Here is a 27,010-nt window from a genome sequence, read left to right as displayed (position 1 = left end):
AGAACATGATCTACCTGTTGGACATGCCTGCTATAGGGCATCATATTGGCCATCCTTTTTATGCCTTTGGGATCACTTTAGAAAGTAATCTGTAGTGCTTAACATATTGTTAGAATGTAGTCTCTGATTCTTACGTTTGGGACATGCATCAGGCACCTTATCTTAAGTACAGATTTATTTGCACAATGTAGTGGTTTTCAAACTGTTCTTCAGGAACATGGTGCGATTCTTTGAGCTTATTGAAGAGGAACCTCCCTGGAGGTTGAAGGCTTTGAATGTATTGTCCTAGTGCGTCACATAATTGTGCTTGAAATGTTAGTCTCCCATACTCTAGTCAAGAAGACTTTAGTGAGGCAATTCTGAAGAAAACTAGTTGAGAATCTCAAGTGGTAGAAATCCATTACACTGTCAGTTGCGAAGAGCAAAAGCTCTTTATGCATGCGGCCTAATGTACTTACGGCCTTCTGGATCGTGTGCATTAAAAAAACTAATCTTGGGTTGTCTTTTTGGTGCTGAGGTCGTCTGACAGTACTATAGTGCGAGGTGGTTGTTGTTTTCGGCTTTTCAATGCAAAATATGAACAATGCAAAAGCAAATTATTACAGATTTTCATGCAAAATTCCCAAATAGATATTTCCCCCTTTTTAGTTGATCTCCTTAACTGATACTGTGGTTGTACTATGTTCTTTTTTAAAAAAAGAATCTGCCAACACATTTCATGCCACTCTCTGTTTAAAAACAAGTGTATAGTCAACTATTTTTCTAGCATAACACAAGTGCAGCATGTAAAACCATTTGTAATGTTTGTTTTGGAAACCTGATGACAGAAGGAACTGCCATGGACTGCCATATCTGGACTAGAGCGATTATTCTTACTTAGTGAGAGGATTTTCCAGAGCAGACTGTTCTCTCAATATCTACTTAGGCAACAGTGAAAGTGAGACCAAGGCACACAGTCATCTTGACAGTATTTTTTTTTTTTTTAATTCCCCTTGGGCTTCCCATTTCACTGAATTCAAGTATCGCTTTTATTCACGCAGCCAACTTTTAAACACTTTCAAAGCAACACAGGATTGGTGTCTTGTGGTTCTGGACTGTAACGGGCAGACGTACAGGTGAACATGGGAGATGGGGATTTTTTTAAAAAAGCTGGGGAGTGGGAGAACGCTTAGCTTATGGAGCCAGGGCTCAGTTTTTTTGTCTTTCAAATGCTGAGGCCCCACCAGAAGTGGCCTTACAGTGAGGCAAGGCAGATGGTGAGTTTTGAGCACTTTGAAGGGTTTTGGAGTGAAAGACTCCAAACTCATCTGGGGTAGAAAAATAAATCCTTGCTCCCATAAGTCTCAGCGGGCTTGAACAGGAAGACAGTATCCTTTGAAATGAATAGTGGCACAGTAGAGCTTTAGCACAGTTCCCACACCATTTCAGTGGAGAACCTGCTGTGGTCTTCCCAGTATATTATCCTGTATATTAATTGGTGGAGTGGGGCTAGGCAGATTTTGGATTTTCAGCTTCAAGCAGCCAGGCATTTTGAGCTAGCTGGGCCCCCCAGGATCACACATGTTTGTACCCCTGTTGTACCCACTACTCTCTACCTACCCATTGAAAAAAATGGACATTTTACTATCTTAGACTCATTAACTTTAGAGGGTCGTCTCTTAGTACAACTTAGTTGGATAGAAAATCTGATGCGGTAAAACATGTGGTAAAAATGTGGTAAAACATTTGACCTCCTGGTCAACTTGAAATGTTTTATGTGGCTGGTTGATTTGTTGGACTTCTTTGGGGGGTGGGGTGGGGTGGGGTGGGGTGGGTGGGGTGGTCTTGGTTGAGACAGTGGAGCGTGCACAGTGTCTTACTTTTCTTAAAGGTTAACGCTTCCATGAGGATAATGTAATTACCTGAAAGCCAGCAAGCCATGGCAGCATTGAGCCCATTTTTTTTCTTTCTGCTCTCCCTTGAAGAAAACGCTGAACTGCCTAATTCATGTACAATTATTTTTGAGGTGTGTTCAGTTTTGCAGCTGTGTTCCCTGATGCAATTATACTTGCAAAAACTGCTGCTTCATTCCATATCTTTCACACCCAACTTGATACTTGGGCTGCTTCAGAATTACCTTTTTATTCTCTTCACTTTTTAATTTCTGGAGAAGCCAGGTATTGAATCATTATGTTGCTATTGCTGCCTAGATTTGATAAACTGAACCTGACAGGCTCCCTAGCTTCTGAGTTAAAGGGTAAGAGGGTGCTTGGGGTTGGCATATCCCAGCTAATTCTGCCAAATCATGCTAGCCACTGTGGTGGCTCCAGGTTCATTCAATCAGTGTACCATGGATTGACTGAACACAGTGTAACACTTCCTTGTCCATGGATCTCATTCTGTTTCTCCTTCACAGCAAGTCACCCAACGTCTTGCTGCCCTCTTGCAAAGATGGTGAAGCTGGACATTCACACGTTGGCCCATCACCTCAAGCAGGAACGGCTCTATGTGAACTCCGAAAAGCAGCTGATTCAGAGATTGAATGCTGAGGTGCTGAAGACTGCTGAAAAGCTGTATCGCACGGCATGGATTTCGAAGCAGCAGAGGATTAACTTGGACCGGCTAATCATAACAAGGTAACTGCTGGTACATACAGAAATAGAAATGCTAATATTTGAAATTGGACAGTGCTTTGTGCACTGAAACACTGCAGAAATCACACATTGCAAATGTAAGCTTTAAAGTTGCACAGAACCTTTGAGCAAGCCTAAAGAAAACATAGCTTTGAGCTGAGTCAAAGGGATGTAATTGGGCGTGTATTTTATAGCCCTCTTGCAACCACTGAGAAGACTTACCTGTGTCTTGCGTTGGTGGCCGTCTCTTCATAGATGGGACTTTGAGATCTTAAGATTTAGGAGTTTCTCTCTAAGTGTGTGTGTGTGTGTGTGGGGGGGGGGGGGATATACTCAGCAAAATTAGGATGTTTCTCTTTCCATTGATTTTTTGTGACTTTGAGAAATTAAGATTTTGGGTGATCTAAATGGTTTCTATATATATTTATGTTTTCCTAGCGCGGAAGCTTCACCTGCTGAATGCTGCCAGCATGCCAAGGTCTTGGAGGATACACTGTTCGTAGATGGGTACAAGCAGTTGGGCTTTCAAGAGACAGCCTATGGAGAATTCCTTAACAGGCTGCGTGAAAACCCTCGCCTTATTGCATCGTGCCTGGTTGCTGGAGAGAAGCTCAACCAGGACAACACACAGAGTGTCATTCACACCGTCTTCACCTCCATCTATGGCAACTGCATTATGCCAGAAGACGAAAGCTACCTCCTCCAAGTCTTGCGCTACTTGATTGAATTTGAACTCAAGGAAAGTGATAATCCCAGACGGCTCCTAAGGAGAGGCACCTGCGCATTCAGCATTCTGTTCAAACTCTTTTCTGAGGGGCTCTTTTCAGCCAAGCTCTTCCTCACTGCCACTTTGCACGAGCCCATTATGCAGCTGTTGGTTGAAGATGAAGACCACCTGGAAACCGACCCCAGCAAATTGATTGACCGTTTCTCGCCCACCCAGCAGGAGAAGCTCTTTGGGGAAAAGGGCACTGAAAAGTTCAGGCAGAAAGTTCAGGAGATGGTAGAATCCAATGAGGCCAAGCTGGTGGCCCTGGTGAATAAGTTCATTGGCTACCTCAAGCAAAACACCTACTGCTTCCCACACAGCTTACGGTGGATTGTATCCCAGATGTACAAAACGCTCTCGTGTGTGGACAGGCTTGATGTCGGAGAAGTGAGAGCCATGTGCACGGACCTTCTCTTGACTTGCTTCATTTGTCCTGCCGTGGTCAACCCAGAGCAGTATGGGATTATTTCTGATGCCCCAATCAATGAAGTGGCAAGGTTCAACCTAATGCAGGTAGAAGCAGGCCTTCAAAAATATATATTCTCTCTCTCTCATAGTGTTGCTATATTAGCCTGTAGTACCAAGAAGAAAATAGAGAAAGGTGTTGTGTCTAAGAAACAAAGTGTACTTTAAGTTTTTTTGGGGGGCAGGTTAGGCATTCTTGATCCTCTTTAGCTCAGAAAGCAGACTTGTGGATGAATGTTGTCAAGAGGAATAGTGCAGTAAAAATGCCAGGGTAATCCAGAAACTTTGCCCCCCCCCCCAAAAAAAACCCCCCTGTACCAACCTGGTGCTTTTGCAGGTTTTTTGGACTATACCTTCCCTCAGCACAGTTGTGCTGATATAAATTGTAATTTAGAACACCTGTAGGGCACAGGGTTGGGGAAAGCTGCCCTGCATACCTTTTTAATCCATCCTTTTCCATTCTTGGTGCTGCGTCCCCCTTTTCTGCCTGCTAGTGGTGAGACCAGTTGTTTGCAGGCAGCCTCTTCAGCCTTCCTGTTAGCTGGTGGTTCATAGTTTTCTCTGGCCAAATGTTATTTTGTGACCTGTTAGCTGTTCTGGACTTTGTCTAGAGGAAAAGCTATGTCAGATGACTAGGAGCCAGAGAAGCAAATGCTACACAAACTTGAGGAAATAACTTTATTTTGCAGTGTAATTCCTTATTTAACAATCACATTCACGTACAACATAAATACAACAATATAATACAGAAATAAAACATAAGGCCAAAATCTTGCAATATTTCCAATAAAGTAAAAAGTTTCTTGTGCAGTACTTTACTGTACAAGCAGATGGGTTTCTAACTTTTCATACGAATGGCAAGGCTGGAGGGGAACTCCCACTGCTTAAAGCCACGCCAGAAGTGTGAAGAATGGCTGTCCTCATTTGTTGCAAGAATGAATGCTTACAAACCCTTACCCTAGGCCAGGGGTCAGCAAACTTTTTCAGCAGGGGCCGGTCCACTGTCCCTCAGACCTTGTAGTGGGCCGGATTATATTTTAGAAAAAAAAATACGAACAAATTCCTATGCCCCCACAGATAACCCAGAGATGCATTTTAAATAAAAAGACACATTCGACTTGTGTAAAAACCCGCTGATTCCCAGACCTTCCGCAGGCTGGATTTAGAAGGTGATTGGGCTGGATCCGGCCCTCGGTCTTAGTTTGCCTCCCCATGCCCTAGGCTGTTTTCAGATTCCTACAGTTAGGTTGTTATTCATCAGCCCTATATAGACTAGGACAAAAGTAAAATAAAATTTCTAGCTGCCATTATAATTTTTTTTAGGGGCCCAGGTGCTTGAAGTGGCCTTTCCAGCCCTGCTTATATTGCAGATAGCTCAACTGTCATAGTGTGCGTCTTTCTTCTTTGCTTAAAAGAACTGGGACAGCATCCAAGTTGCTTTATTTTATTTCCAGTTGTGCTACCAGAGTATTTTTCATTTGTTGAGATAAGGTGATGTTGACTGTTATTTCTCCCAGTGCCACCTACCCCTGAGCAATTGAGCTCAAATAACCACTTTATTGTAAAAAGCTTGAATTTTTAAGAGGGATGTGGTTTTACAGTATCCATTACAAGGAAAGTGTGTGTATACAGTAGAAGTGATAGGTCTGTGTTTAAAAGACAATATACTTTACAAGGAGGATACTTTTAAATACACGGCTGAGGACTGAAAAGCATTTGTTGTTTTGATGTTATTGTAAGCTAGGAGAGAACAACTTCATCGTACCCTTTGGGCAAAATCAAGAGATCCACCAATAGCCCTGCTACTTGGACTACCCTTCAGCGAAATTTACATTTTCTGGGTTGTTCCTTGCCTTCCAAGGACAGTTAGTGTGCCAGTCTAATTTGTGCCATGCTGACCAGCTATAAAATGCTGGTGTTCATACAGCACCATCAATGTAGACAACACTTTGTGGAGAGTTCCTTGGACAGCATAGATCTCTGCTCCCAAGGTGGAAATGAGAGACAGAGCGGAATGAGAGACAGAGCGGAGCTGTGAAGGGGAAAGTTACAAGTGCCTAAAGCTTTGTTACAGTTCTGAATGATGTTAAGAGGGAGAGGTGGTGTATGTTATACGTTTAGAGTGGTAGTTCTAGGCATGTGAAGACTGGGCACAATTGAAAGACACATAGACATTTCTCCTTTAGCTGGCAACTAGGTTAGTGATCTATTTGCTTATTTGTTTTGTGACCCTGGCCATATTTGAGATAGTTTCTGGAGGTAAGAACTTTTTTGTTTTGTTATACCTAGCACACAACACCTTGTGCTGTTTAAGAAACTTCATGGATATTCAGGGTAGTCCTGGTTCTACAGAGCACACATCACACAACATATAAGCGTGTGTTACTTTTGCATTACCCAACCTGCTTTTGTGGGGGAGGGAATTAGCATGGGTGTTGCAGTGTAGAATGCATGAAGGCGTAAGATCAGATTTTGGTGCTCAGGTCTTGTCTAGTATTCAGAGAAGAGCAGGAATGGAAGAAGGAGGGACTTGTGTACAGAGCGATGCCAACCTGCTGTAGCTGGCCCACTAGTTTCTAAGCATTCACTAGATAAGCAGTCTGATCCCTGCAGCTGTCAGAGGCCTGTCCTTTATTTTTGGAATAGCTGGATGCCCATTGGTATAACTGTGTGTGTGTGTTTTCTCCCTCCACCAAGAATTTCTTGCTTCTTTACTCATGAAAAGGGCTGCAGTTGAAAAATGAATTGTGGTACAATCTTTACACCTGCTTCAATTACAGCCTTCTGCTTTGTACTGTAGAATTCAATGCCTCCTGTAGGCACACAAATTGACACTTTTTGATATTGACCTGTTATCTTCCTGCTCCTGCAAGGTCCTTGTCATACTAGGTTTCCTGTCTGTGAATGCCCTCTGCAGGAGAAGCTGACACCCTGCAGTTCAGCAAGACACAAAAGACAAACTGGGATTTTGTGTGTTTATATAAACATGTTTATGGGTTCAGTGCAGGTTGATGGATAGATGCTTGGTTGGTTTTGATGGACTTTCGGTTCATCCCAACTCTAGATGATAAAAGCTGAGGTTTTCATGGATGTCATATTTATTGCTAGATGATTATTCCGTGTTTATGTGAAAACCATCTTTTGGCACCTGTTAAGTATGGATGGAAATAGAATGAGCAAGTTTAATTCAGGCTGGGAACTGTGGCTTAGCAGATAAATTAGTTTGCAAACATTCCAGGTTCCTTCAACACTTCTTGCCACTGAGGACTCAGCTATATAGCTGCAAATAAAACGTTTTAAGTGGAATATACAGTGTGACACTAGATGGTGATGGTGAGCTTTATGGGAAATTCAATGCATTTTTAAAAACGCTTTTAAAAAAGCATTTTCAGAACAGTTTTTATATGTGTGTTGGTTCCACCTGAGATGAAGCAAAGCTGATAAGAGGTAGCCAAAGTTTTTGTAAGGGAAATTGAAGTTCTGTACAGGTATTTTGCTGTGGAACTTTTCCATGTAATTGTTTTTAATTTTTGGAAAGAAAATATGGTTGTAAAGTCTCAGACTTTGTGCAAGCTGAGTATGAATAGTTATTTTTCATCCAGTTTCAACATAGAGTGTGGCGGCGGCTTTCTTTGTGGTAGTATTGCAATCCTGTCTTTAACTTGTTTCCCATTCTTAGGTTGGGAGACTTTTGCAGCAGCTGGCCATGACCAGTTCTGAAGAAGGAGACCCCCGCACAAAGAGTTACCTGGGTAAATTCGACAAAGTAAGAGCCAAAGCTATTGAACTTGTATCTCTGTGCATGCCAGTGTTTTTCTCATTCTGTATAATTTTGGAAAAGGCACCTGCAAATAGACTTTTGTTATGACTGTGAAGAGATTCAAGTGAGGAAATTGCAACCTTAAGAGGAAGTAGCAAATGGCACTTCCCCTCAATAGAATCAGTAGTGTGCAAGAGCCACTATTAAATGTAAACGAGTTTCAAGGAACCTGTATGAAGAAGTGTGCTTTGGCATATATTGGTGGTTTTTTTTCTTAACTATTAAAAACGTAGACCTGCTTCTATTCTTGCTGCATGTTTAAAATAATAATATAACAATTTCAATTTCTTACCTGCCTTTCACCATAAGTGAAGAAGCAGTGTAGTGTAGGGATCAAGAATGTTGGACTAGGACCTGGGAAACTTGGGTTTAAATTCCCACACAGCCATGTAGCTGACTGGGTGTGATCTTGGGCCAGTCACTACTTCTCAGCCCAACCTACATCTCTGGGTTGCTTTGGGGATTAAATGTGGAGATGTAGAACTATGTATGCCACCTTAAGTTCCTTGGAGAAAAAGGTGGGATATAAATGAAATAAATATAACAACAAAATAAAATAAACAAAGGTCCCAGTGTGGGTTACAGCAATTTAAAATACAATATTAAAATCAGTTTAAAACAAATACAAACAAAAGGTCCTAAATTCTTTCTCTATCTTTCTCTATATCGTCTACCCACTTTGTAGGTATGTACAGGTCTCTTGTTGAAGTGCTTGTATTGAAACAGCTGACTTGTCTGTCCCCCCCTCCAATTTTTTCCTTGCAGGGTTGTGTGGCTGCCTTCTTGGATGTTGTCATTGGCGGACGGGCAGTAGAGACTCCCCCCATGTCCTCGGTGAACCTTTTGGAAGGGCTGAGTAGAACTGTGGTTTACATGACCCATAGCCAGCTCACTGGCCTGGTAAATATCCAACTCCTTTTGGGCTGCAGGAGGAGACAAGTCAAAGTGTCTGTGCTGGGGGTCTGCTTTGCTGCCTTCTTTTAACATCGCACACTTTTTTTAGGTCGGCTTTATGCGGAACGTCATGTCAGGCGACCAGCTGAAGGAGGACCGCATGGCTCTGGAAAACCTGTTGTTAAACTTGCCCCAGAACAAGCCAGGGAAAAGCAGCAGCCTGGAGATGACCCCATACAACACCCCACAGCTTTCCCCTGCCACCACACCAGCAAACAAGAAAAACCGGCTGCCTATAGGTGAGGAAGGTCAAGGGTCAGGCTTTTGCATGATATCTTTTCCCAGCTCTGTTTTCGGATGCTTTCCTCTGCCTCTTTTGCTTTAGGACAGTGGAGTCCCCTTGACTAGTGTCAGTCACTTGGGTTTTAAGGTACAGTGGTACCTCGAGTTACAAACTTAATTTGTTCCGGAGGTCTGTTATTAACCTGAAACTGTTCTTAACTTGAGGCGCACTTTCACTAATGGGGCCTCCCACTGCCGCTGCGCCGCGATTTCTGTTCTCATCCTGGGGCAAGTTCTCAACCCAAGGTACTGCTTCCAGGTTAGTGGAGTTCGCAACCCAAAATGTTTGTAAACTGAAGCGTTTGTAACCTGAGGTACCACTGTATACACCAACCTTTTCTAACCCAGAGCCCTCCTGATGTGTTGAACTATAACACCCTTCTTCCCTGACCAATAGGATTTATTTCTTAAAGTTTTTTTAAAACTTCATTTATCCAATCCTTTCTTAGTGTATCCAATCAAAATAGCTTTATTGTACTTGCCATTGGCCATGACAAATCTGAATCAGAAATAAATACAAGCAAAAGGGATGCTGCCCCACAAATAAATCTCTATTTAATTGATCTCTATTTAGATCTCTTCATCTCTCTTACAGTTCACTGCTATATTGTCCAGGGTCTTCTTTCTGATCTTTTTGGCCACCAAAGCAAAAAGGGCAAAATCCATTTATCAATTCCTTCACACAAAATATCTCAAAGTGATGTCAGCAATAAAAATAATTTTAAGAAAAAAAATTTATATAACACAAGACCCACATGTTGACAAAATTAAAATTGTTATTCATTATATTATCAACTTTCTTCAAAAAACTGAGCTCAAAGCAACCTACAAAAGCAAATGTTAGAAGTAGATATAAAACATGAATAAAAGGCAACCTAAAATTCAATAATATGTATTCAGGAGCACATCCAGCACAGCCCCACTAAAAATATATATGCAGAGAATTAAACTCCAAATACCTGGGTGAGTATCAATGTTTTAACTGGGCACCAAAGAACTATTTCATATGTAAAATACCCATTTTCAAATCTAATAGGGATACAGACTGGGGTAAAGATCCACCTAAAATACTTGTTGAAAAAGGGAGGCCTTCAATAAATGCCAACAAGACAAACAGGGTGATACCTTTCTTTAGTGTAAGAGAATTGCACTGTCGGGGGCTGATGGGAGTTGTAGTCTAAAACATCTGGAGGAAAGCAGGTTGTGGAAGGCTTGTATATGTACCTGTTTCGTTCAAAGGCCTAAGCAGCAAATGCACATTATCCCAACTCTCTATTCCTGTTGATTTGCTTACTTAAAAAATGCCTCTCTTTAGCTCATTGATGGCACAGCCTGTCATAGTAAGTGACCCATTTTTAAATAGGAAATTAAGCATTTTTTGTGGTGGGCTGCTATTGTTCCTGCTATAAGTTCAGGTCTGTGTACATTGTGCAGTTGACAGGAGGGTAGGGGTAAAGTTCAGAATTGTGTACTTGCACAACTTTTATATGATTTATTCCATTGTTGTAAGTTGTTTGAGTTACTTTTGTACAAAAAGCAACTTACAACTTTAAATAATAATGGTCAAGGAGAAGGGCAAATAACTAAAAGGGGAGCTGGATTCCACTTGTTATGTCTGCTAGACATTTAGCATCTCTTCTGGCTTCTGAGATCTCTTCAGACATGTTTGCAAGTATGACTTCACAATCAAGAAGTATAGTAACTTTCCCTAAAAATATCTCTGTATATACTCAATACGATGACTTCTGCTCCCAGTATTGCATTCTTTGGATTTTCTGCATCCATGCCAAATTGCAGTTGACACACAGCCTTACACAAAGCTGCACTTGAATTGTTGTAAAGCCATAACCTCATAGTCTCAAATAATTATTGACTCCTCCACCTCACTCCAAATGAGGCATTTGTATTATGTGCTTATTTTACAACTGAATCATGTTTTATCTCCTCCCAATGGTTTGACCTGTGTTTCTTTTTTAATGCTGTCCACTCAAGGACAACAGTTGGCAGCCATCACTGCCTGGGATACGTCTGCCACCAACCTGACAGCTCACATAAACCTTGTAACCCCATTTGGTGGGTAACTGAATCCTTCCTCTTTCTCAGTGTTTCTGCAAAGCCATGCTGTTGCCTTGCACGTCTGTGTCCACACCAGCTGCTTTTTTTAAAAGAAAGGCATCTTCCTATTGTTCTGTTCAGAAGCTTGCTTTCTATTTTTAAAGCTTTTTATATCTAGAAAAAGTGTTGGAAAGGTTGGGTCAGACTTTGTGCATGAATGAAACTCTGACTTAGGATCTTGACTTTTAAGATTTGTGCAAGGGGGCGGTGGAAAGGAGTCCGCTGGTTCTGAATATTGGGCCAGAATCCTGCATGGACCTTTTGTGGTGGTAATTATATTATATGCTTTGATAGTCTACACGTGAAGAGATGTAAAAACGTGTCAAAAATGTTTGTGCAGTGTTCAGATAGTTTGCTAGCGAATAGGCACCCTGTTCTTCTCGCTGAATTAGGCATCCACCTCTGATAATGGAGACATGCTTTCCCTCTGAAAACATGGCTTAATTTCTAGGCATGTAGGTCCCCTAGTAGCAGCTGATCAAGTGAAGCTGCCTCAAACATCACAATTGTGTGTATATTGAAGAAATCCACCACACCGTAAACCTTTGTCCACAACCCGAAGAAGAGTTCAAACACTCCCTGGGCTGTTGAATTCTTGTGGTCTATCATCCTCATAATTTTCCAAGACCCAACACTCCTGGTGACAACCTTCTTTCATGTAAACTCCATTTATGCCTAGCTGGTTTTGAATCATCATGTGCATTTTTTCCTTTTAAGTCTTTCTAAATAACAGCAATCTATTCTCTAGATGCCTTTCCATTATTATTATTATTATTATTATTATTATTATTATTTTATTATTATTGAAAAATGTATTATCCCCAGCTTTCAAAAACATCCTCAAGGCAGAGTGCTTTGACAAAAATGGTTTAACTTCTCGGTTGTGATGACCAGCTACCCTTTGGGATAGTTTATGCAGTTGGCAAATTCAAGTGTTAATGTTGCAGATGGAATGGGGTGGTGTTTTTTCTTCATGTTTACATGTCACCTTGTAAAAAAAAACCCAAGCACCTTGTACCTTGAAAATTGGCATGTTAGGTGGAAGAGTTGAGTCTAACCTTGCAGATGTATTACCTTTCTACAGATAGAGACTTAAAAAAAACCTGGGGAATTTTCAAACATATAACTCTCTTGCTGCTTGAAATGGTTCCGTTAAAGCAAAAAGAACACCACTTACTTTTGCTGGTCTGTGTAAACTTGCCATCTTGCAAGAATTAGAGAGTCATCCTTGTCTGGAACGGAACTCCAGCAGGGATGTAGACTTGAAATTCCATCATGTATTTTGTTCTGTGTTGTGTACGTCGAAGTCTGTCTTGATGTAGTAAAAGTTTTGAAAGTTTCTGTGTTTCTGTTTGAAGCATTTTATGCTTTATTCCAATGTTATGCATTTTATTTTCTGAAAAGAGCTTGATTTCTTTTTTTTGGACGGGGGCCGAGGAAACGTAAGATTTTTTCTGCAACCCCCCCAGTTTATGCTTGGCTGTTTGGGACTCTTTCTGGTGCTATGTCTTTAGATATTACCCAAGATATGGGGCCCTCATTCTTGGTAATACTGTGGTTTTTGGCATGGAGTTCTTCGAGCAGCTGTCTAAATAGCAGGATCTGAGTGCTGCCAGCGTGACTTTTCCCCCTTGCTGTGAGAGGAAGGCCCTTTCCCTTCTCATACATTTGCTTCAAGTTGTGAAGAGACACTGGCTATTTCATTACTTGTATCTAGGAACTAATTATCTCTCATTGAGGTAACGCCATTAAAGATATTTAACCCTCCCATTTTTATGGGGGATCCTGACTATTTTCTCCCTACCAGCAGTCCAAACACTGGGGGCGGGGTATTTCTTCTTTAACCACTGCAAGACAGCTATTTTTCCACTAACCTGGTGCCCTCTGGACATTTTACCAGAGATTGTGTTGCATTGGGGCAGAGGAGATGTAACGATAGACACTTTCCTGAGAATAAAGCATGAACAAAAACCAGAGAAGTAGGAGTAACTGAAATCCTACTTAGGCCTCCCTAGTGATTTTACAAAAGGGAGTAGTAAACAATGCAAGAAGAGCTTTGTTCCCCCTTTGGATGGTTGGACAAGATGTCCCTGTGCCTTGAGTTATTACACAGAAGCAGGGATTTCGGCAGGGATTTTTCCTTTTGCTCCCTGCAGCACTCAGATGTGGCAAAACCCACCTGCCAGTAAAGAATCTTCTGCACAATTAATGTATAAAGCTTCTGTCCACAGGACTGTTGGAAGATCTATGAGACATTTAAACTACTGTGGTTAATGCCTGGTAGCCAGAGGGCAGGTGTACATGCAAGGTTTTCCTTGACCCTTCCTGAAGGCTCAGTGTCCTGGCTTGATGCTTGCACATACTTTTCTTAACAGCTGGAGGGTGGCATCATATAGCACCACTTCGTGCCCGTCTTTCAAAGCCATTTTTGCCTTTTGTTCAGCATGCTTGTATTAAGCATCACCCTATTGTATGGATCTTGCATTTTTGCCAGTCAAAAATCCTTTATAAAACAATTCTCCTAAAATGTTCCAGCTACTCGAAGCCGGAGCCGATCGAATATTCAAGTGGACCAGCATGCAGACCATGATGGATTCTCCCAGGAGACGATACAGGAAGTTCAACCAGAAGAAGTATTGGTTATTTCTCTCGGGACTGGGCCCCAAATAACTCCAGGAATGATGTCAGAAAACGAGGTATTGACCCAGCGAAGCTTTGAGATATGTATAGGTGGAAGTAGGTGCTGTGGAACTATGAAAACATTAACTGTTGTTTTCCAACAGCAAACAAGTATCTGTCCCTCCTTGATCCAGCTTTCAGCAAACATGAAGTAGTACTTCCTTCACATATGGGTTTGGTTAACTGCAGTTAGTATATATTGTCTGGACCCACAAACCATGGTCAGCATTAACAATGTTTAGTTTAAGCAAGCCAGTTTCAGAAATTGCACTTTGAAGTTGACTTTTTTTTTTTTAAAAAAAGTTCATAATAACTTGTTATTTGAACCCAAAATAAGTTTTGGGTTAAACACAACAAGCTGTGGATAACCAGAAGCAAAAGCTTATGAGCTCTTTCCCTCAGTCATTTGATAGGGCTCATTCATGTCACAGTAAACCATGATTTCATGTGACATCTGAACAGTTGTTGGATGTGGGCTTTCTGGGTGAGGTGCCTATCACTTCTGTATTCAGGACAATAAATGTTAAGACAGACTCATGGCAACTTGATAATTCACCACCTCATCTCCCCACCCCCAATGTGAAGGTGAAGAAGATATAATGGATCCTGTGATGTAAATGTTAGATTTATTATGGGCTTCACAAGCACTTGGCAAAAACAATGATAGCTCTATATTTGCCATGTTTAGTGAATATATATCCATTATTTCTTAAATATAGATAGTTTAATTTAGTATGTGATTTCTGCTATGTTCCAATGACTCCAAACAAATTGGAGAAGCAGTTCTGATACCAAATCGCTACACTCCAAAAGTTTGATGGCACTAGAAGCCAGAGAGACTCTAAGTTAAAAATTCTGGCTTAAAGGTATTTGGCAAAGAATAATTTTTTCTTGACTGTCAATCCATGACCAAAATGCTGACCACCCCCACCCCCCTTTTCCTAGGTTTTAAACATGCAGCTTGCTGACGGAGGGCAAGGAGATGTCCCTGTTGATGAAACCAAACTCCACGGTAAACCTGATAAAACCTTGCGCTTTTCCCTCTGCAGTGATAATCTGGAAGGAATATCTGAAGGTGATGGCCTCTTGTCTGTCAGGCAATATTTAATAGGAGCTTCTGTTCATTGTAGCTGGTGTGTGCTTTGTATCTCAGCCACTGTTGCAAATGCTGTGATAGCTGCTCATTCCATTGGCCAAAAATGTTTTGGTGTGTTTTTTTTATATATAACTTTTTGGTGCAGTTTTCTTTTTGATCACCTTGTCTAATGACTTCTGTTTGGTTCCTGGTTGCATTTAGTTGGGTGTATATTTCCTCTTACTGGGTGCAGGGAGATCAGGCTAAATAGCACCATCTCTTTCCAACAGGCCCTTCAAATCGCTCCAATTCTGTGTCATCGTTGGACTTGGAGGGGGAATCTGTGTCCGAACTTGGTGCAGGCGGCCCATCAGGGAGCAATGGGGTGGAAGCCCTGCAACTGCTGGAGCATGAGCAAGGTTAGTGCTGACAATGAGCACAGCCCAAGGCGTAGCTCGCAGATGCTGAACTCACTGCCTTTTTTGGTTTATGCCTATTTAGTTAGTTTAAAAGATTTTTTTAATCCCACTCTTCATGCACACAAAAGGTCTTACAAATGCCAATGGCCACAAAGTGACTTGCTAATACCAGTGATCAGTCCCTGCTCTCAAATTTATTATAGTCAAACCTTGGTTTTCAAACATCTCGGCTGCTGAACGTCTTGGCTTCTGAAAACCCGGAAGTAAATGCTTCCATTTTTGAACGCGCCTCGGACGTCAAATGGCTTCCAAGGCACGTTTCTCAATTTTCCCCACTGAACTTGCTGACAGCCCTTTGATCCTCGGTTTTTGAACATTTTGGAAGTCAAACGGAACGGATTACATTCAAAAACCGAGGTTCCACTGTATCTAAAAAGACACAGTGCAAAATAAAAGGGGGTGGGAAAGCATTAGGAAAATGGAACCTATTCCCGCTTTTACTCTATAAGAAGCCTAGGGCTTGTCCTCCTCCCCACCCCCCCAAGTTGCAGGTCATGATTAAAGAGGAAAACTTAAAGCACAGTTTCAGTATTTGGACAACCTGCACTGACCTGAAAAGCCCAGGAAGTAAAGCAGGTGCAAGCTTGTCTTCAGAAGACTGCATGGTTGCAGTAAACCATATTCTGACATGCAGACCAGTCCACGTGTGGGTGCTTACTTCATGTTTGTAAACAGAGTGTGCTACTTGTGCCCTTCCTAATACCTTGCGAGCTAATGGTTTTGATGCATGCCATGGATGGAAGCTTAGAGTTGGCTGCCTCAACTGTGGTCTACTCAAGTGTGGTGAAAGATGGTTTAGATGCTAAAATGGGTTGTCTCCAACCAAGTTCTACTTGAACCTAGACCCATTGAAATTGATGCTCCTAAGTGAGCTGTATACATTAATTTCAGTGTGTTTAACTTGGAGTAACAGCAGCACTGGGTACAACTCACTTTCTCTGGATTTCTTCTTTACCTATGCATTGTCCTTCTCTTTCCAGGGGTGATCAAATACAAAGAAGGGCACTGATCTTGTATCTGTAACCGTTGAGTGGAAGGGGGAATTCTGGCAGATGATTTCCACCCTCATCCCTGTTTGATAAGCTATGCCTGCCAAAGTTCCTGCTTCTGTTAAAGGTTCAATAAGCCTTCTGTCTTCTTTTTATGTGGTCATCCTGCCTCATGTTTACCTCAGTTCCCCACCTTTAAAAACACAAGCTATGAAATAATTGTGTAGGGATGCAAAGCGTTTTAACCAAACTCTGATCTTTTTACAATAGCAACCACTCAGGATAACCTTGATGATAAGCTCCGTAAATTTGAGATCCGTGACATGATGGGGTTAACAGATGACAGGGACATCTCTGAGACTGTGAGCGAGACCTGGAGCACTGATGTTCTAGGGAGCGACTTCGATCCAAATATTGACGAGGACCGCTTGCAGGAAATTGCAGGTAACCGGTCTGCTGTTTGATGCAAGAAAAACACTGGTCCTTCTGCAAAGCAGTGAGGTGCCTGCACTCTGTATTTGGATGTGTGTTTTGAAGCAGGTACCCAAAAAGAGCGCACTGCACAATTGTTGCCATGCTTTAAGGTTGAAACTATACATTTACTGAAGTCAGGAAATATCTTGCAACTGTTCAAAGGTAGGAAACACCTTTTAACAAATCATGATCAGCAAGTTGAGAACAAATCTTGGCTACAGATCATGGCTTCTGGGGGGCAATGCAAAACTATGATCTTGTCTAGATATAACATCAGTTTACGGGTTGCACTTTCTTTCCTCCCAGCGCTAACAGGGAGCAGAGGAGCCCATTTAAAGCATATTCATGCAATTTATAAAGGATTCTCTGCATGGAGTGCTTTACCACAGTTCCCCAGAAGGTTGTTTTGCCTCGCAGTGCTAAATGTATGATGCATGGTCTTGACAGTACCTGATATAGTAACATGGATACAGCTACTCAGGTTTAGACAGAATTTGCTTGGATGGAAGAACCAATAGAGAGCTGCATAGACATTTCCCTTAGCATTCTATAGGAAGAGCAGGGTGTAAGTGTAATAGGCAGGAGCTCATTGTATGGTTACTTCCATTGCCAGTGGCCCACTTCCACCCCACAGATGATGATGTGGGAAGGAGCCATGCAGTTCGAGTAATACATGAAATCTGGGTAACTCATGTGGACATCCAGTAAAGCTGAATGTTGAAGAATCAGGACGGATAAAAGAAAGTATTTCCTCATGCACTGCAGAGTTAAACTTTGGAACTAATTCTCACAGAAGCAGTGGAGGCCACCAACTTGGATGACGTTAAAGAGGATTAGACAAATCCATGGAGGAGAGGGCTGTAAATGGCTGCTAGCCGTGATGGCTATATTCTGCCTCCACAGTTGGAGGCAGTAATCCTTCTGAATTCCTGTTAGCTGGAAACAGCAGGAGGAGAGAGTGCTCTTGTGCTTGGATCCTCCTTGCAAATTTCCGACAGGCATCTGGCTTGCCACTGTGAGACCGGAATGCTGTGCTAGATGGGCCATTTGCCTGATCCAGCAGGGCACTTCTTACATTCTTAAAAGATTGTAAGCTTCTCATGGGTGGTGGCCCATATTGTTTAGTGAGAATAGGGGCAACTTAATGTTTTCCAGGTGGATAAGGTTTTTGCCTCTTGCACAGTCGCTACTGGACAGCCAGAAAATGGATCCTTTCAGAGCTAACATGAGGGATAAAGGGTAGATGTAATTGCCTTTGGGTAGCTCCCTGCCGTTAACAAATTGTGGGTTGCTTCCTCAGGTGCTGCAGCTGAGAATATGCTGGGAAGCTTGCTGTGTTTGCCTGGTTCAGGATCGGTGCTTTTTGACCCCTGCACAGGCTCAACCATCTCGGAAACCACCAGTGAAGCTTGGAGCGTTGAAGTGCTACCAAGTGATTCAGGTTGGACTCCTCAGCTTTAAAGATAACTGATTTGTCTGTATGTCCCACACAAGCAGGGCTGCAATTATGAAGGAATGCTACCTTCTGGTTTCTTTGGTTAAGGAAACTTGAACTTCATTTCCATATTGAACTTCCCTTCTCTGTTGAACTTCTTACTGGAGACTTAAAAAAAATTCAGCCGGCTTTTAAATTGATATTATAGTTTTAACGCATTTTTAGTCTTATTGTGGGTCTCCTATACACTGCTTGGGGACAACTGTGCCAAAACAGTATACAAAATAAAATAAATAATCCTTCCCTACCTTCCAATCCCTTTCATATCTGGCAGAATCTCTGGATTCTGTCCAGCTAAGTTCTACTTAGAGTAGACCCATAGAGATTAACAAAGCTAAGATGGTCACACCCAGCTGTTTCAATGGGTCTACTCTGAGCAGGAATAGTGTTGGACATGGTCCCTTGTCATTAACTTTAAATGCTCTCCGTGATTTTCTCCATCTCTTCTTTCCAATTACATTCTTGCCCATGGCCTCTGTTCTTTTGACTCTTACCACCCTTAGCTGCTGGAGGTCTTTTGCTTCCTTAAATATTTCTGTGCTCTCTCCTTTGTGCCTGGAACTCTTTCCCAGAGGTGGACACAGAACCGTTTCTCTTTGTCTTCATTCCTTTAAACCTACTTTAATTAATTTAAACCTTAAGCTTCAAGGGTGGCGGCACCTGTGCTTTGGACATTATGCAGGCATACCTTCATGCACATTAGGCAGGCATACCTTCATTGTACTGTTTTCGGTGCCTGCTAAAACCTTTTTTGTTCCAGCAATCCTGCCCAGACACGTGACTTTAGTAGGTATGCTTCAAAATTACTGATTTTTTATTGTATTTTTTAAAAAATTTATGTAGCCTGTTGATATTTGCTTTTATTGAAATTTTTAATTAACACTTGAGACTGTCATATACTCTGCTTAGAGGTCTATTGTTCTAGTAAGGAGGATTATAAATTTTGTTAAGTACAATAAGCACATGGAGCTGCAGGTGCCTCTATCCATCTTCTCCCCCCCCCCCTCCACCCCTATTAGATCTGTAAGCTCTTTCCAGGCCAGGGACCTGTCTGCTGCCTATGAAATTCTGTAATGTGCTTTTTGCTGAGGGCGCTATATTAATAAATAGCTGTATATTTATTAATCTCCTACGAAAACTCTGCCCAAAGGTGATTTGCACACAACATAAAAAAAAACAAAAAAACAAATACATTTAAAACAAGGCTAAAACCATGACAAGTGGACACTCATAGTAAACGATCATTTATTCACCTGGGGAAGCCCATCAGAACAAAAATAACTTCCGTTATTTCCAGAAAGGGCAGAATGTGGGTGCTTTTTATTCCACGGAATGGGGCAGCCACACTAAATGCCCTGCTCTGCGTTACTGTGGAGTGAGCTTTTGAGACCTTTGTAACTTGCAGGAGAGATTCTCCTGCGGACTGCAGTGGTCTGCGGGTGTATAAGGGATAAGGCAGTGTTTTAAGTAACCTGGTCTCAAGCTGTATAGGGATGGATGTGTTAGTACCAACGCCTGAACTTGGCCTAGTAGCAAATAGACAGCCAGTATGTATCCCACAAACAAGGTACTGTATGCTGTTGATAGTTTGCCCCCACAAACACACTAGCCTCCTTGTTCTGCATTGGCTGTAGCCTCCAAGGAGTAGCCACAAAGAGAGTACATTGCAGTGCCTCAACCGTGAGGTTACCAATGTATGGACAACTGTAGTCAGCTAGTACAACTGTTGCCTTTTCTCAACAGTTAACTCACCCATGCACACACTTTCTGTTTCTTTATGGTGGAGGAAGGTATCCTTTGTTGGGTTGCTACTCTCACTCCAGACAGTGGGGCTATTCAAATGAGGCAACCTAGAAGCCTCCCATGAGAGATTAACCTCCCCTGGTCTTCCATTCTGTCTACTCTCCCATGCAAATGTTTCCTTAATTCTCTACACAAACCTTGTATTCTGGGGCCGTGGATTGATCCCAAACTATTTTCCTTATGGACCACTTGAAAACTGCTGGGAGTCTTAGTGATTTTTCTTGTTGATTTTTATTCCTGTTGTAGCGATTGTAATGCACTGTGGTAATGCACATGGTAGATGCCACGTGATTTTTAAGTGCATTTGTATTGCTTCTTTTGTTCTTAGGTATTTTGAATTCCATAGAATCAAATTGTCATACAGTAAAAGACCAATACAGAAGAAATAAAAGTAGCAATAAGCATACTGTTAAAAATCTGTATGAATATTTAATGTAGACATGCTATGGACCACCTGAATGAAGCTTGTGGACCACTGGCAAAGCACATACCAAAATTTGGGAATCCTTGCTTTGGGGAATTCTGAGGTTCTTCAATGAGATTTTCCACAATGGGGAGATTATTAACGCCAGGGGAGCTTCTCTGAAAGGCACCTTGCCTGATACTTAGATCTCCAGCATTGCCTGATACTTAGATCTCCAGCATGCATCTGCAAGGAAGGGTGATGAGTACATTTTGGGGCAGCCCTTCCCCAAGCTGATGCTCTCCAGATGTTGTTGGATACCCTGGACTCTTGACTATGCTGTTTGGAGCTGATGCCCCAAAACACCTGGAGGGCCACAAATTCACCTTCCCTGTTCTAGGGGGTTCATGTGGGGGTGACAATAAGGCCAAGGGATCCAGGTTAATGTACCATGTGAATTGAACATGACTCTGTGGCATCTGCACTGGGGTTTCAATGTTTAGGAAGCGTTCACGGAAGGTAGGAAATTTGTGAAAACTGAATGTAAAATTACCAGACTACTGTATCTAGAAGGTGACCTGTGTGTTGTATTTCTCCCCACCCACAATTTAGAGGCCCCAGATCTAAAGCAAGAGGAGAGGCTGCAGGAGCTTGAGAGCTGCTCTGGGGTGGGGAGCACCTCTGACGACACAGATGTGAGGGAGGTCAGTTCCCGCCCCAGCACACCAGGCCTCAGCGTCGTATCAGGTGAGACCTCAGAAAACAACACATTATGTGAACAGTTGAAGCTGTGCTATGTCTAATAAGACTGCTTGTCCGTCTAACCTGGTATTGTCTACCTTGAATGGCAGCAGCAGTCCAAGATCTCAGGCATTCGACTTCCTTAGCCCTGCTGCTGGAGATGCCAGGGATTTGAGAACTGGGGAAGTGACCTTAGCTCATATGGGCAGAGCATGCATTTTGCATGTGAAAAGATCCCAGGTTCAACCAATAGTATCTCTAGACAAAAGGATCAGGGAGCAGGTGAAAAGGAAGGAAGCATTCTTGGCCTGTGAGACTGGAGAGCCACTGCAAGTCAGAGATGGATCATTCTGATCTGGCATGAAAAGCACTTTCCTGTGTTCCTAATTGTGTGTCTCTTATGTGTTTCTGGCCTCTTTGTGAAACTTGTATATGGGATTGTCATCCATAAGAAGGCCAAGTCCATTTTCAGTGGGTGGTCTAGCTTAAAATTGTTTCTCTCCTCTTGGCTCCATGCTAAGATGGCTCTTGTGAGAGTTGTTTTGCTGCCTCCCCACGAATGGCAGCCTTTCAAAGCCAGACATACACTCACCAGCCTCGGAAGAATTTTAGCTGGTCTAAGATTCCTGACGGGGTTAGTGCCTGGGTAAAGGAAAAGTCAGTAAGCACTGCAGGAGGGTGGTCTTCGTGTGTGTTTCTTGCTGAAAAGAGGAGGAGAGCTCCTGCTCTAAGTTGTGAGAGTTGGCAGAAAGGGGTGTGGAGGTTGATAACATGGCATAAAGGCAGGGAAACGCAATTATATATTCCTCCTCAGAGATTTAATTGGTGATGAGAATTAAAGAGTTAAGCCCAAAGCATTCATTGTCCTCATTCTGCTTTCTGGACTAGTCAAATTCCCATAGAATAATTGAAGCAGGAGGAGCTCATAATCCAGCTGTAAAATAAAGGAGGGGAAATTGCATGGCTTGGATTGCTTCCCCAAGGTTACAGGGTTTGGTCTTGCTGGACAGGGTTCTAGATGTGGAGAGTAGGAGGAGGCTCTTGGCCTATAAATCCCATGCATTCATTGCTGGAACAGATATCCACTGTAATGGTCTAGTAAGTTACTGTTGTGCTGAATGTCTTCAGACATGGTGGCTTCCCTTTCAGCGAGGTCTCTTGTTCTCTCCTAAGGCATTAGTGCAACCTCTGAAGACATCCCAAACAAAATTGAGGACCTCCGATCCGAGTGTAGCTCTGACTTTGGTGGGAAGGATTCAGTAACCAGCCCCGACATGGATGAAACAGCTCATGGTAAGGGGAAGCATGGGCCACCCTGCAGTGATTTTCCTGGCAGCTTAAACGTCAATCCTGAAAGCATTTGAACTTACCAGATGGAGGGTGATGACATTCCTCATAGGGATGACCCCCCTGCTGGAGGCAGTCGAGGTCTTCAGATTATTGTGTCCTATCCAAGGGAGAGGAGTCATCCTGTCTCTCCAGACTGACCCTTCATGTTGCTAGGGATGGTTGGGTCTTCACGTCTCTCCCTATGTATGGAGAGAAACACTTGCCTGAGTACTTGTTTTCTGTGGATTTTTCTTTCTGTGTACAATCTCAGTCCTCTCTTTACTTTCTGCTCTTCCTTGGTTGTTTCTGAATGAGTCTTGCATGTTTCCCCCTGCCTGCCTCCCCCACCCTCCAGCACCATCACACCTTCCATTTTGTTTTCCATTATACACACTATCTGGTTTTCAACATTGCGGTATATCACCAGCTAAACATTGCAGTTTAGTGATATATCACAATGTCTGAAACATGGAACCATGTAGGGTGGAGCAGGGGAGATTAGGCAGAGCAGCAGTCATGGAGATTAATAGGTGTGTGCTATGTGCACTACGGATTCCTCCTCCCAGAGGCAGGCGAGCCCTCGTGTTTGGAGGGTGAACTCTTTCTACACCTCCCTAGACAGAGGGAGAAGGAAGAATCAGAGAATCAGAGAATTGTAGAGTTGGAAGGGACCCTGAGGATCATCTAGTCCAACCCCCCGCAATGCAGCAATATGCAGCTATGCAGGAATATGCAGCTGCCCCATATGGGGATTGAACCTGCAGCCTTCGTGTTATCAGCATCACGCTTTAACCAACAGAACTATCCAGCCCACCTGTGATTTCTGCATCGGGTAGAGACACCATGGTTATAGGGGGGCACCGAGGCTGGGAGTGAGTGTTCTGCCATTGGAGGGGAAAGTGAGCCGAAAGGGCAGGTAGGCAGCCAGCCACCAGAGGACTCAGTTATTCTGCCCCTTGTAGTTTTGAAGGCTGTGCTTTGCAAAACATTGCCAGCTCAATCATTCTGTAATGGTTCTCATGATGTGATCCACAAACCAGTGTTGGACGATGTATCGATACATCGCCCAGCCCTAACACACACCTTTAGTTTTTCGTTGTGTGTCCCCCCACCTGCTGTTCTCATAAAGGGGAGTGTGTAGTAGGGGATTTGACCCAGTTTTTTCAGGTACCTTGCAATTCTTAAATCACAACCTTCCTCTTCCTTTCAGAACAGATGGGGTAGACACCTTCTGTTGTTAATGAAACAGAAAGGAAACTAATTGTTAAAGTCTAAAGCAAAGCAGAAAGGCTTGATTTATGGTGGGCAAGAAAGATTAAAATGGACGATAGGAACTCGTATTTGAAAAACATTTAATGCTTTTTTTGTTTCTTGCCATTAAAGAACTGGTGAAAGTCAAATGGCCATAATTAGCTGTGAGAAAGGAATTTGCTTTGAGATGGCATAGTCACAAAACTGTGATTTTAAAGGGAAAACATTAAGGTGGATTGAGTAGCTGATAATATCCATAAGATTAAAAGCTTCCAGTATGGAAAAGGTAGTTTTGTTTCAAACAGTGACTGTTGGTATTGTTAAACAGTTGATGACTGAACTATTAAAAATGATCAGATCAATGTTTGATGAAGATGAAGAAAATGAGCCAGAGGATTGAGGTGGAAAATGGAAAGAGGGAACACCCAGAGGTTACCGTATTTTTCGCCCCACAGGACGCACTGGCCCATTGGACGCACCATGTTTTTTGGGGGGGAAATAAAGAAAAAAAAATTATTTCCCCCCCAGGCGCTTGTGGGGCCGGAGGCGGGGAGAAGCGCTCTTCTCCCCGCCGACCGCCTTCAGATCAGGTCCGGGGACAGCGGGAAGGCGCGCTGCGCCTCCCCACTGTCCCCGGAGCTTGCGGGGCTGGCGCTGGGGCTCTCCTGAAGCCTGGAGAGCGAGAGGGGTCGGTGCGCACCGACCCCTCTCGCTCTCCAGGCTTCAGCGAAAGCCTGCATTCGCCCCATAGGACGCACACACATTTCTCCTTCATTTTTGGAGGGGAAAAAGTGCGTCCTATAGGGCGAAAAATACGGTACAATCAGTTGCAGTTCTGTATGGGAAGGTGTTTGGCGGGGGTTACCTTTGAGTTTCTGCCTAACGTCTTGTGGTTTGTATGAGTGTTTTCATTCCTAGTGCTGAGTACCTGTTGGGTTCTCCTTAACTTCTTGGGGGTTGAGGTGTTCTTCTGCTCTGACACTCAGTCTGGAGAGACAGGATGACTCCACCTGAAGTGGACACGAGACCCAGCAGGGGGAGTCATCCCTATCAGGAATGTTATCCTCCTGCACCCAAATCTGTAAACTGAAATTCATTGTAAGGGGGGGGGGATTCTCCCTTGGGCCATGTGCTGAAGTAGAAACCCAAAATTCCCTGATGAGTAATGGTGGCATTTCTCTGTTGAGGGTGGGTGATATGCATTCAGGTTGTGGGCATGGGAGGAGAAGCCAAAGGAGGGGGATGTCACTCTTACCCAGAGGTCTGAGCAGATTACTTGTAGGGAGGACTTCTTGAAGCCCAGCCAAGGGCTGCTGATAGCCCATCCTTGCATTAGGGCTTTCAGAGCAGGAGCCAATGAAGGTGATTATTGAATCTGGCAAGATTATCCCCACCAGGAATGCGGAAAAGATTGCAACTTGTCCCAAGTACTTGAGAGATGAATAATGTCTGGTAACATTGATTTAAAGTATCCATAAAGGTAAAGGACCCCTGACAGTTAACTCCAGTCGCAAACAAGTCTGGGGTTGCGGCACTCATCTCGCTTTACTGGCCGAGAGAGCCGGCGTACAGCTTCCGGGTCATATGGCCAGAATGACTAAGCCGCTTCTGGCGAAACCAGAGCAGTGCACAGAAACATTATTCACCTTCCCACTGGAGGTAGATCTATTTATCTACTTGCACTTTGACATGTTTCGAACTGCTAGGTTGGCAGGAGCAGGGACCAAACAACAGGAGCTCACCCTTTCACGGGGATTCGAACTGCCAACCTTCTGATTGGCAAGACCTAGGCTCAGTGGTTTAGACCACAGCGCCACCCGCGTCCCTTAAAAGTATCCATAGTGAAAGGCAAATCCTTTTGTATGTCAGAGTGCTGTAGGCATGCTGGAGTAGGTGACCTCAGGTGATATCTCTGGCTTCTTAGGGTCTATGCAGCCTGTTAGTGAAGATCCTCCTGGTACTTTCTTAAACGCACTTCTCCATCTTTTAGGAACCAGCCAGGGGGCCTCTACCTTGTCTCATGCAGAATCCTTGCTTGCCATGTTCGATCCCTTGTCTTCCAACGAAGGTAATCCTGCAGCGTGTGGGCCACAGGCATGTTAACAGTAGTGTTACTGCATTTGGTCCTCTTTCCATTGCTGCAAAACTTCCATGTGTTACCTGTAACTGTAAAGGGATGTGAAAGAACAGCGATGGTGTAATGCTTTGCTTGGTCTGACGCTGGTGTTTTTTCCAGCAGTGGTGAGGCCCAAAGTGCACTATGCAAGACCTTCACACCCCCCGCCAGACCCCCCGATCCTGGAAGGGACCCTAGGAGGCAACGAGGCAAGGCTGCCCAATTTCAGCTCCCACACTGCTATAATCATTGACTCCGAAGTGTTCAGGCAGCGGTATTCCTATCCTGAGAGGCTCGTGCGGAGCAGGAGCTCTGATATAGTGTCATCTGCCCGGAGGCCAATGAGTGACCCTGGTTGGAACAGGCGAGCCGGCAACGAGGAGAGGGAGCTTTCTGTGCTTGGCTGTGTAGGGGGAACTCCTTTGCTGACAGCCTCTCAGTCTTCTTCCTCATCTCCTAGCAGAGATTCCTGCAGAGGAGAGGTAAGAGAAGACAAACGAAGCCTCTCAATGGCTTTCTCGAATCAAGGCTTTATAGCTAAGTAATGCATTAAGTTTTACCTCTATCTAAAAGCATTTTGTGTGTATTATGTGTTAGCTTGGTTGCTACCTCAATTTTTTCTTAAGCTAGAACTCCCTTGAACTGGAGCATAGTTAAACTATGAAACTTGCTTCCACAGGAGGCAGTGATGGCCCCCAATTTGGATGGCTTTAAAAGAGGATTAGCTTAATTCACGGAGGGCAAAGGATATCAGTAGTTACTAGCCATGATGGCTATGTTTTGCCTCCACTGTCAGAGGCATGGTTTCTCTGAATACCAGTTTCTGGGAATCCCAGGTGGGCAAAGTGCTGTGGCACTCCTATCCAGCTTGCTTCCCGCAGGCATCTGCTCGGCCACTGTGAGAACAAGATGCTGAACTAGTTGGGCCTTGGCCTGATCCCACAGACTTAAGTTTACAGTCCTTTGTTCTTAACCCCCATGCATATTAGAGTTTGGTGGGAGTACTGAAAAGCCACAAAATGTGGTGTTGGCAGCAGAATTCCTAAGAACCCCAAGGGTTTTTTCCCCCTTTGAAGCAAGTTGAAGCAAGACCACTGTATTTTTAATACTTTGTTGGAAGCCGCCAAAGTGGCTGGGGAAACCCAGCCAGATGGGTGGG

The 27,010-nt window shown here is 43.3% G+C and overlaps 1 protein-coding gene across 22 annotated transcripts in view; it reads left to right on the top strand.

The window, feature by feature from the left end:
- GAPVD1 (GTPase activating protein and VPS9 domains 1) overlaps positions 1 to 27,010 on the top strand; it is a 51,792-nt gene that overhangs the window by 10,921 nt on the left and 13,861 nt on the right. For 3 of the 22 annotated variants that reach the window (XR_014507190.1, XM_083423374.1, XM_083423371.1), the window contains exons 2-16: positions 2,396 to 2,615; positions 3,051 to 3,894; positions 7,526 to 7,612; positions 8,432 to 8,566; positions 8,670 to 8,859; positions 10,895 to 10,975; positions 13,553 to 13,713; positions 14,642 to 14,771; positions 15,062 to 15,190; positions 16,510 to 16,683; positions 18,014 to 18,154; positions 21,027 to 21,161; positions 22,329 to 22,448; positions 25,726 to 25,803; positions 25,972 to 26,333. Coding sequence is in view for 16 of the 22 variants with exons in the window: in XM_083423374.1 (XP_083279500.1) it covers positions 2,431 to 2,615; positions 3,051 to 3,894; positions 7,526 to 7,612; positions 8,432 to 8,566; positions 8,670 to 8,859; positions 10,895 to 10,975; positions 13,553 to 13,713; positions 14,642 to 14,771; positions 15,062 to 15,190; positions 16,510 to 16,683; positions 18,014 to 18,154; positions 21,027 to 21,161; positions 22,329 to 22,448; positions 25,726 to 25,803; positions 25,972 to 26,333 (2,952 nt within the window). In the remaining 6 variants the exon portion in view is untranslated. Of the gene's footprint in view, positions 1 to 1,045; positions 1,116 to 2,395; positions 2,616 to 3,050; positions 3,895 to 7,525; positions 7,613 to 8,431; positions 8,567 to 8,669; positions 8,860 to 10,894; positions 10,976 to 13,552; positions 13,714 to 14,641; positions 14,772 to 15,061; positions 15,191 to 16,509; positions 16,684 to 18,013; positions 18,155 to 18,968; positions 19,034 to 21,026; positions 21,162 to 22,328; positions 22,449 to 25,725; positions 25,804 to 25,971; positions 26,334 to 27,010 lie in introns of those variants that run through there. The other 19 variants (XR_014507185.1, XM_083423372.1, XR_014507187.1 and 16 more) reach the window with 17 other exon arrangements.

The sequence above is a fragment of the Podarcis tiliguerta genome (genome assembly GCF_965153285.1).
Source record: "Podarcis tiliguerta genome assembly, chromosome: Z".
In the NCBI taxonomy this organism is placed as follows: domain Eukaryota; kingdom Metazoa; phylum Chordata; class Lepidosauria; order Squamata; family Lacertidae; genus Podarcis; species Podarcis tiliguerta.
Note: the sequence above shows the minus strand (reverse complement) of the source record. Positions and strands in the feature narration are given on the sequence as shown.